Genomic DNA, 11,490 nt, shown 5'->3' with positions numbered 1-11,490 from the left:
AGTGATTCAAGCAAAAATCATAAAGCATAAAGCAGGTGCTCATGTATTTGTAGAGAAGACATGGAGACCATCCTACCTGCTGCCGCTCAACAGCTGCACTGACAACAGACCAATCTCTGCCACCGACTGTGTTGTCGAGACTGCCTTTGGTCAGCGCTAGCGGCTGGTCCACAGCATACCCAGAAATGGAAGCATAGAGATGGTTCCCATGGAGACCGTTGGAGGAAGAGCTGATGGGCTCCACCGGATTGTTGCTCAGGCTCCAGTGCTCACCACTGTTGTCTCCAGCAGAGGGACGAGCCCTTGATAAAGACCAAAATAAAAAATAAAAATCAGGAATCCCAAAAATCTTACACCAACTCCACCACAAATTAGATGTCGATGGAGCAAGTACCCCTAAAATGCAATAACCTCTCATTTGTCAGGGGTCAATTCTATTGTTACTTCATTCACAATAGAACGCAGGTGTCAAACTCAATGCCCTGGGGTCAAATCCGGCCCACCACATCATTTTATGTGGCCGCGAAAGCAAATCATGTGCTTCAAGTTCATCTTTATTCGCAAATTGTCTTGACTGTTATTAATGTTGAGCTATTGTAAGCATTTTCTTAACCAATTTCCTTTAAAAAAATAAAATAATAGTTGAAAAAACATTTTTTTACCGGCTTTCGATTTCAAAACCAGTTGTTAGTGGTGTAACAATTCATTCATTATATCGATGTATCGATTTATTGTCTTACGATCCAACTGGAACTGCTCAGCAAGTTAGCCTTCCGGATGAAAATACATCGATTTAAATCGTTTTAAAAGGTAATCAATCAATTGTATCGGTACTAGGAAATAACGCATTGGATTTACGAACAGTAGACTTTATATAGATGCGTGTTTTTTTATCACTTTTAATGATCAAGAGGTTAAGCGTTACTCAATTAATTTTCCCTGTCTGTGACGTTGCAGGGGATCATGGGAGTATCAAACAGTGTAGTTTTTCTTCCGTATATTAAGTGAGAGCGACCCGAACTACGATGTGGCCTGTGACGAAAATGAGTTTGACATCCCTGGAACAAAGAGAATTCACTCAACATGTTCACAAGCAAGGCCTGCCCTAGCCAATGTGGCGCCCGAGGTGACATTTTATATGGCGCCCCCCTCCATCATTTTTATATGCTTACAAAAAAGTCGAATACCAATAGTTTTTAACATAGCCTTGAATTTATAACATGCCACACGAATTAAAACATAAAATAGAACATTTTCTTCATTTCATTACTGTATCGTTACTGATAAACAAATCATGTGAGTAACTTGTTGTTACAACATCTAATGGGACAAGCCAAAAGTAGCAACAACTTGACCTCTCATTCTCCCATTTTCCTTATTTTTTTTCTTCTTCCCTGTGTTCTGGAGTTTTGGGCGTTTTTACATGTTTCCAGAGTTCTCTGGGGTCACAATATATTTGCTTCTACCCCAACAGAGAGCGAGCAGTTTTCCCAATCAGCCCCTCAGTGTTGGTGGTGTCCCGTCCACTGGGCCGCTCTCGGGTGGGCTCCTGGGCCCGACCCCGACTCTCGGGTGGGTTGGGTGGGTTCCTCAGCCACTGTGGTGCAAGCGTAGCAATTACAGGTCACTTCTGAAGGTTATTGTGCAGCCGAGATGGTGTCAATTAACTTGGATGTATCCGCAAATACACACCTCTTGGACTTATTCGCTGGGTGTGGGTCCACTCACTCATTGCGATAAATAACATATAACTATGCGAACTTCCTGGGTATCCCCTCACTTGCACATTATTTTTAAAGATGTTTAGAATTTACATAGCCACTCCCACCACACATCAGTTGTACAGCCGGGTCCACTACCTATGTCATGCATGCTTCCCCTCCTGTCTGTGTCCTGTTCAGTCCTGTCCTACATTGTCCTATCCTTCCTTCACAGGGTGTAGCACTAAGGCTCCATACAACACTCAAATCTAATGTGTCATTGTACTAGGCTTATAATGACTTACTTTTCTCATCTTCCTCACAGCTAGTGTCCTGTCTTTTGTTGTCTTCCAATATCTTTTCATTGTCTCTCCCTTTTGTTTTTTTCTGTCACTCCCCTTTAAAACTTTGTTCTGTCTGACTAAAATTTCAATAAAAATCCATCAGAATACAAAGAACCACAGTCGCAGCTTAAAAACTCCACTGGAGCACAGTAAAACTGTTCCGGCATAAAAGGGATACAGATCCTCCTTTCTGCTTGACCATAGCTAAACAGCTAAAAAAAGAAAGTATACCTATTAGCCAGAGGAGGGATTATTTGCTATTACCATTTAAAATATTATGAATTAGGCATTTCTTTAAATTTTGATCTATGTTGTCTATGTTTTAAATTTTAAAAGCTAGTTGTCAAGCCATTGCAAATATGTCCAGCTTCCCCATTTGAAAGAGATCAATTCAGCGACGGACGATTTCGTCTGAATTTTACTCAATGACCAAGAAACATTTTCTTTTTTTCTTAATTTTAGCATTCAGTAGTCTGACATTTCATAGAGAAGTTTCATTCCTTACATTTGTCTCAAGCAATGAGGTGTTTTAAGTGCATCGACATCTGCTTATATTTAGGATTTTTAGAAATATCTACAAAACTAAGAGAAAATATCTTATTGTAAGTCGTAAGAGAGACACGATACACAAATTTGTAATTTCTATCACATCAAGCTCCAGCCTTAGATTTATTCATTTTTCTACACAACAAATGAGGCTGTCATGATTGTTTTAACTTTTAAGTTTAACATTAAATAATGAAGCTTTTTTTTGCTTCTAACCCTTCTCGAACTCATTCATTTGTATGTTTAATTCTTTATGTAATTATTTATATTAATTTCATTCTCATTTAATTTTAATATAATTATATTGAAGGTGAATTGCCCCCCCCAAAAATTTTTTTAAAAAATAATTCCATTTTTTCTCTTTTTTTCATTTTCCAGAGACAAATTCCTTGTGTTTTTTGACATACTTGGCAAAATAAAGATGATTCTGATTCTGACCCGACTTTTGGCACCCCATTGAGGCCGCAGTGCCCTTAGCATTCGCTAAACCCGTCCTATGGGCGGGTTGGCCCTGTTCACGAGTATAGCTAAAAAAACAACAGCTTTATATTGGTGATGCACAGGATAAGTCTTCAACTTGTGAAACATTGCAACAGAGGAGAGTTAAGTCTTTCCACTAAAGAAACTTACAGGTGAGTTGCAAACAATCTGCTCATTTTAGTCATGTGGTCATCATCACAATTCATTTGGTCCTTTTGTTCATCGCCATACTTCCGTTTGCTTGGGCAGAGCGGAGGCGGCCCGCTTACGTTTGGAATAGCAGTGGGCAGCGAAGGTGTCCTGGACTCATCTGTTGGAATTCATCATAAAATCAGAATAAAATATCCAGCAGGCGCATAAGCACTTATTGCATTTAATAAGCTAGCTCTCAACAAACTGGTGAAGTCTACAAAGGATAGGTATGCCCCACAATGCAATTACCAAGCAGTGTCTATTAGACTTTACACCGATTTTATCGCGCTGAACGGTATCGGCCGATATTTAGCATTTTATGCTGATCGGCTTTAATGTCATAATTCGCCGATAATTTGAAGTGTCTTTTGCGGAGCCGATCAATGACGTAATTGATCGGCTCCGCAAAAGACATTTAGTCCGCATCGCCGCGTGCACAGTATATTTGAATCCAAAAGCTAGTTTATTTTTAGCCTTGTCGCGTGTCTTTCGACGTAGTATTGGAAATATCTGACAGCGAATAATTTTTATTATTATTATTTTTTTTTTATTTAAAAAACATGTCGGCGGTGTGGAACAGACAACACATCTCAGACAACACGTAATGCCCGGATCAAACTACAAGACAAATTTGCTCTTTCACAAGACTACTGCAATAAAATCTTGTATTCCGATACCACCGCATCCCATTTTTTACAATCATTGAGCTTTAGCTTGTCAACTCAAATGCGACCGGATACACATGGCGACGACAACAAGAGTGGAGCGCGCCGACTGTATTATAAGGACAAAATGGGGGGGGAACGTGTGTTGGTGGTCACCGGTGCTCAGGAGAGGACGTTCGTTTAGGCTTGCTTCAGGTATGTTCACTTATTTTTAATACGATACGGCTCACAAGTAGGCAATAAAATGTTACGTAGCCTAGCAAGCTTGCGGTAGCACGAACGGTTGAACGTAAACGTGCCGCCGTTCTGTCGAATCATGCGCTAAAGTTTCGATGTGGGTGAAGTAATTGAATTAAAAATAAAGTAATTTAATTACAGTAAGTTAGCACCCATTACTTCTGTCATGTTGTAATGTTGGTTTGACCTGACTGATTAGAATACGCGATCTGACTAGACCAGTGATTTCCAACCTTTATGGAGCCAAGGAACATATTTTACAATTGAAAAATCTCACGGCACACCAACAAACAAAAATGTCACAAAAAGTGATTACTGTATTTACTTCCTGCCATCTAATAGAAGACCATTCATTTGTTCTGTCACTATGCCTCACTGGCATAACTAGAGGACCAAAGATACATTATTTATTGTAAATATATTTTTTTTTAGCAATTAAGTACACAATTATATACAGTAAATGAACAGGTCATTTAAATAGACACATTCCTCCATCTTGTCATCATTTTTTTAAACTCGCTGATCGGTCCCAAAAATCCTGATCATGTAAAGTCTAGTGTCTATTATACAACATGGAAGTAACACCAATGCCAAGCATCACCTTGAATTCAGATCAAGATGGCACAAATTATTGTGGATATTTTGACAGAACACTTGTTAGGACACTGAAAGTAGCAACAGGTCAAGTGGCCATCATCTTTGTGGAATTTCCTAAAAACATGGAATGAGTGCTTCAAAGGCCTCTAAAATCCTCCATAACAAATACATTCATGAAAAAAAACAAATGATTATTCAAGTAATGACCTATTTTACTGCCCCCACTGCTCTTTTCACAAGTAATGTTCAATTTACTCTATTTAAGTACAGTTTTAAAGGCAAGTGATATAATATGAAACGTCACGGTAATTTTGACCTGTCAACTTGGACAAGCTTTCAGAATTTCAGTCCGTACCAGCTTATTCGTGGATATTCTTAACTGAAACTTGTCAGCCAATCGGAGAAGGAGGGATCTCCGAGGAGCAGACGATACGAAAGGGTTGAGGAAATATGTTACGAAATAATGACATTATAGTGTTTTACTCCAATCTGAAGACCTTTCGTGACCAGCTTGTTCATAGGCAATATCACACGAAAACATTGGGTTGTTTTCTCCTCAACACAAAAACCTACATTTTTCCGCAACCCATCATGTGATATTAAAATTTCTTTGTGCGTTGTACATGCATTGAAGTGCCCATTCCAACCAGACTAGCCTTTTTGACAAACTTTCATTTTCAGGAAATCTTCTCACATTGGTAAATGGGCTTTCACTTTTTTAACGGTTTTCCACCTAAGGTACTCAGAGCGCTTTAACACTGTCTCCTCATTCACCTACTGATGACGTAGCATCAGGAGCAACTGGGGGTTCAGTAATTTGCTCAAAGACACATGGTTGCAGGGGCCGACGATCAAACCCACGACCTTTGGGTTGAAAGACGACCATTCTACCACCTGAACCATGCCGTCCCACATTGCTACTGATAGCGCAGCAGGACATTCACCTGCACCGTGTAAGCTGTGGGAAAGTCATACGGAAATAGGATTTAGTCTTGAGGAAACAAGCATGTTGTCTATGGGGGTTACTATCACTCCAATAAAACCTCAAGCATGACGTTTCCGTGTGTGTGTATGTGTGTGATGTGGGGGCATGAGGGTCATCAGTGGAATACATAATACATACATACATTGCAAAGAGTTGTCCTTAACCGAATTTTTACAGCACGTGATGTTGCACAGTTAGAACAGGCCAGAAAAGCTAACCAAGTAGAATTATAGCAGGAGAGGAAAGTCACCTCCATAGTGCAGTCTCCCGATGTTATTGTTCATCTTGTCCAGGTACTGAGGGTTCAACAGGTCCATTCTAGGCAACAGCATTTACACGAACAGGCTAGCTGCCAACATCGACGCTAGCAGGCAACACCGGTGAAGACAGCAAACTTCTTTCCTAAAGAACTGAAGTTGTAGAAATCGGTCAGTGGCGACCACGTTGTGGGAATGACATTCAAGACACTTTAAACATGAGTGGCTTGTGCTCTCAGTCTGGATGTTAGCAGAGAGTCTATAAATGTTCTAACGGCGTCCAACGAAAGAACGACAGGCTAATAGCTAACCCACCAGCTCATGTGTCTCACTTGTCACATTAGGTTAAAGTGGCAGTCCATTTGTTGCATTAATGCGATGTTTTAAATACAATTTTACAGTTAGCGGTCGAATGTCTTAACTTGTACAGGTGACAAACTTGCGAGCTAACTTTAGCATGCGCACCAACTAGCCGCCAGCTCGTCTCCAACTTTGTCGTTGTCTTTGTTATTTCATCCAACTAAACCCACCCTACGACTTACAGTGAAGATGCGGTGCGTCCACTGTGTCCAGCAACAGTAGCTTTGGCCGTCAATATAACTTCTACAAAAGCGTCAAGTTTCCCAGGCACAACAATAACATGATTAGCCCAACTTGCGTATGTTGTCTTGTCTGTCTCAGTATGTGGACAAAGAGCTCTATGGCGCCCTACTGGAGGAGACACGCCACAGCTTCGTCAGAATTGTACTAAGTGTGATTTATTATCGTGTTTGTGTATGTGGGGGATAATATAAATACTATTATTGTTAAATTGTAGTAGGTCGGTACTTCTGCTCAAATACCACGTTCAAATGACTTAAAACTACACTAAAAGCAGAATGTTTGTTACATCTCTTGTATTGGTCTCATTCAAATGTTATGCAGGTGTACCTAATGTTATGTCTGGTTTGGTCAGTCAGTGCAGAGTTTCCCAACTTTCATTGAGCCAAAGCACCTATTATACATTGGGGGAAAAAAATCCCATGGCACTGCAAACAACCAAACAACAATGACACAGGAAGTGGATACACAGGTTAATTATTGTACCTTCTGCCATCGAGTGGAAGAGTATTAAGTTGTTTTGCCGGTTACAATAGACCAGGTGTGTCAAAGTAATTTTTGTCACGGGCCAAATTGTAGTTAGAATTTCCCTCAGAGGGCCATTATGAAAGTGAAACCATCTTCTTTTCCTTTCGGCTTGTCCCTTTAGGGGTCGCCACAGCGCGTCATCCTTTTCCATGTGAGCCTATCTCCTGCATCCACCTCTCGAACACCAACTGCCCTCATGTCTTTCCTCACGAAATCCATCAAACTCTAATCCGTACATCATGGCTGGCCTCACCACTGTTTTATAAACTTTGCCATTCATCCTAGCAGAGACTCTTCTGTCACATAACACAGCTGACACCTTCCTCCACCTGTTCCAACCTGCTTGGACCCGTTTCTTCACTTCCTGACCACATTCACCATTGCTCTGGACGGTTGACCCCAAGTATTTAAAGTCCTCCACCCTTGCTATCTCTTCTCCCTGTCGCCTCACTCTTCCCCCACCACCCCTCTCATTCATGCACGTATATTCTGTCTTACTTTGGCTAATCTTCATTCCTCTGCTTTCCAGTGCATTCCTCCATCTTTCAAACTGTTCCTCCACCTGCTCCCTGCTTTCACCGCAAATCACAATGAATTCCAGTCTAACCTCATCTGTCAGCCTATCCATCACCCCTGCAAACAGGAAGGGGCTCAGGGCTGATCCCTGATGCAGTTCCACCTCCACCTTAAATTCATCTGTCACACCGACAGCACACCTCACCACTGTTCTGCTGCCCTCGTACGTGTCCTGTATTATTCTAACATACTTCTCTGCCACTCCAGACTTCTGCATGCAGTACCACAGTTCCACTCTGGGTACTCTCTCATAGGCTTTCTCTAAATCTACAAAGACACAATGTAGCTCCTTCTGACCTTCTCTGTACTTTTCCATCAACATCCTCAAGGCAAATAATGCATCTGTGGTACTCTTTCTAGGCATGAAACCATACTGTTGCTCGCAAATACTCACTTCTGTCCTGAGTCTAGCCTCCACATACTCTTTCCCATAACGTCATTGTGTGGCTCATCAACTTTATTCCTCTATAGTTCCCACAGCTCTGCACCCTTGTTATTAAAAATGGACACCAGCACACTTTTCCTCCATTCCTCAGGCATCTTCTCAAGCGCTAGAATTCTATTGAACAAGCTGGTCAAAAACTCCACAGCCACCTCTCCTAGATGCTTCCATACCTCCACAGGAATGTAATTAGGACCAACTGCCTTTTCATTTTTTATCCTCTTTAATGCCTTTCTAACTTCCCCCTTGCTAATCATTGCCACTTCTTGGTCCACCAGACTTGCCTCTTCTACTCTCCCTTCTCTCTCATTTTCCTTATTCATCAACTCCTCGAAGTATTCTTTCCATCTATCTAGCACACTACTGGCACCAGTCAACATATTTCCATCTCTATCCTTAATCACCCTAACCTGCTGCACATCCTTCCCATCTCTATCCCTCTGTCTGCCCAACTTGTATAGATCCGTTTCTCCTTCTTTAGTGACCAACCTGTCATACATGTCATCATATGCCTCTTGTTTGGCCTTTGCCACCTCTACCTTTGCCCTATGTCACATGTCAATGTATTCCTTTCGCCTCTCCTCGGTCATCTCAGTTTCCCACTTCTTCTTGGCTAACCTTTTTCCTTGTATGATTTCCTGTACTGTGAGGTTCCACCACCAAGTTTCATTCTCTCCTTTCCTGCCTGAAGATACACAAAATACTCTCCTGCTTGCCTCTCTGATCACCTTGGCTGTAGTGGTCCAGTCTTCTCGAAGCTCCTCCTGTCCACCGAGAGCCTGTCTCACCTCTTCCCGAAAAGCTGTACAACACTTGTCCTGTCTCAGCTTCCACCACATGGTTCTCTGCTCTGCCTTTGTCGTCCTAATCTTATTCCCCACCACCAGAGTCATCTTACACACCACCATCCTATGCTGTCTAGCCACACTCTCCCCTACCACTACCTTACAGTCGGTAACCTCTTTCAGATTACATCATCGGCACAAAATGTAATCCACCTGCGTGCTTCTACCTCCGCTCTTGTAGGTCACCCTATGTTCCTGTTTCTTCTGGAAAAAAAGTGTTCACTACAGCTATTTGCATCCTTTTTGCAAAGTCTACCACCATCTGTCCCTCCAAGTTCCTTTCCTGGGTGCCGTACGTACCCATCACTTCTTCATCACCCCTATTTCCTTCACCAACATGTCCATTACAATCTGCACCAATTACGACTCTCTCTCTGTCTCGGATGCTCAGAACTACTTCGTCTAGCTCCTTCCAGAATTTCTCTTTCACCTCGAGGTCACATCCTACTTGTGGGGCAGAGCCACTAATCACATTACACATAACACCCTCAATTTCAAGTTTCAGCCTCATCACTAGATCTGATACTCTTTTCACCGCCACGACATTCTTAGCCAACTCGTCTTTTAAAATAACCCCGACTCCATTTCTCTTCCCATCTACACCATGGTAAAATAATTGAAACCCTGCCCCTAAACTTCTAGCCTTACTGCCTTTCTACCTGGTCTCCTGGACACACAACATATCAACCTTTTTCCTAATCATCATGTCAACCAACTCCCGAGATTTTCCTGTCATAGTCCCAACATTCAAAGTCCCCACATTGAGTTCTAGGCTCTGTGCTTTCCTCTTCTTTTTCTGCCGAAGAACCCGCTTTCCCTCTTCTTCGACTTCGACTAGCTGAATTTCCACTGGCGCCCTGCAGGTTGACGGCGCCAGACGTTGTTAACCCGGGCCACGACCGATCCGGTATGGAATTCTTTGGATGACCGCTCATATTTGTTTGGCAAAGTTAAGTTTAAGCCGGATGCCCTTCCTGACCCAACCCTGTGCATTTATCCGGGCTTGGGACCGGCCTACAGTTTGCACTGGCTTGTGCCCCGCATAGGCCTGCATTATGAAAGTGAAACCATATAAATGTTTAATCGCCTAATCACATTATTACATATACACAACAAATTGAAGGATACATTTTGATAAGGATAAGCATAACAGTTTTTTCAACTCTTGTTCAAGTTACTGTAAAAAGGGGTTTGGTAATGAAAAAAAATACAATATCTCAACATTATTGTTTATTATTTATTACTTATGAGAATTAGACATTTTGGGACAGATTTGAGCAAGAACCATGGCATCTGACACTCATGATTTGCTTTCGCGGGCCACATAAAATGATGTGGTGGGCCGGATCTGGCATCCGGAACTTGAGTTTGACACCTATGCAATAGACAGTTTTCAATCACATGATCTGTATTTGTTTGTGCGCTATGTTGGAGGTTGAGAATGGAAAGATAAGCTAGGATTGAAACAGAAAGACAAGTAGACCAACACCTGTTCATTAGGTTTTTTTTTCCTTCTGTATAACGATCAGTTATTATCAGCTGTGTTATCCATTTTCCAATCTCCTTGGTTGTGATAAGATGAGAGCTAAAAAGTTGCCAGAGTATGTAGAAACTTTGCATTCCGTGGCAGACACAATATGACAAAGTAGCCGTCATAAACAACTACGATCCCGAGACAATTCAAATGTTTCTCGCTCTGCTAACTGTGAGCCCATCTGCCTCACAGTTCTGAGGACTGGGGTTCAAATCCCGGCCCCGCCTGTGTGAAGTTTGCATGTTCTCCCCTTGCCTGCATGGGTTTTCTCCGGGAAGTCCGGTTTCCTCCCACTTCCCCAAAACATGCATGGTAGGTTAACTGAAGCCTCTAAATTGCCATCCATCCATCCATCCAGCAGCGGCTCTACTCTGAGATCCTCCCGGATGACCGAGCTTATCACCCTATCTCAAAGGGAGAGCCCGGACACCCTGCGGAGGAAACTCATTTCGGCCGCTTGTATCCGGGATCTTGTTCTTTCGGTCATGACCTCTAAATTGCGTGTAGGTGTTAATGTGAGTGCGAATGGTTGTTTGTTTCAATGTGCCCTGCGATTGGTTGGCAACCAGTTCAGGGTGTACCCTGCCTCCCGCCTGAAGATAGCTGGGATAGGCTCTAGCATGCCCGCGACCCTAGTGAGGATAAGCGGTACGGAAAATGGATGGATGGCTAATTGTGCAAAGCAAGCAAAAATAAAACAGACTGTTTCACGTGAGGCGGCATGGTGGGAGACTGGTTCGCACATCTGCCTCACAATTCTGAGGACCGGGGTTAAAATCCCGGCCCCGCCTCTGTGGAGTTTCCATGTTCTCCCCGTGCCTGTGCGGGTTTTCTCCAGGCATTCCGGTTTCCTCCCGCATCCCAAAAACATGCGTGGCAGGTTGATTGAAGACTCTAAATTGCCCCTATGTGTGAATGTGTGCGCAAATGGTTGTTTGTTTCTATGTGCCCTGCAATTGGCT

The 11,490-nt window shown here is 42.5% G+C and overlaps 1 protein-coding gene across 2 annotated transcripts in view; it reads right to left on the bottom strand.

Moving 5' to 3' along the window:
- The window catches only part of vgll4a (vestigial-like family member 4a), a 14,975-nt gene extending 8,261 nt beyond the window's left edge, over window positions 1-6,714 (bottom strand). The window contains exons 1-4 of one of the 2 annotated variants that reach the window (XM_061794576.1): window positions 6,546-6,714; window positions 5,997-6,156; window positions 3,221-3,380; window positions 77-302 (exon numbers count right to left, since the gene is read on the bottom strand). In XM_061794576.1, coding sequence (XP_061650560.1) covers window positions 77-302; window positions 3,221-3,380; window positions 5,997-6,078 — 468 coding nt within the window. In that variant the 5' untranslated portion in view covers window positions 6,079-6,156; window positions 6,546-6,714. The remainder of the gene's footprint in view (window positions 1-76; window positions 303-3,220; window positions 3,381-5,996; window positions 6,157-6,545) is intronic. The other variant, XM_061794566.1, reaches the window with a different exon arrangement.
- Between the last annotated feature and the right edge of the window lie 4,776 nt (window positions 6,715-11,490).

This window comes from Phyllopteryx taeniolatus, chromosome 1 (assembly GCF_024500385.1).
Source record: "Phyllopteryx taeniolatus isolate TA_2022b chromosome 1, UOR_Ptae_1.2, whole genome shotgun sequence".
Taxonomy (NCBI): domain Eukaryota; kingdom Metazoa; phylum Chordata; class Actinopteri; order Syngnathiformes; family Syngnathidae; genus Phyllopteryx; species Phyllopteryx taeniolatus.
Note: the sequence above shows the minus strand (reverse complement) of the source record. Positions and strands in the feature narration are given on the sequence as shown.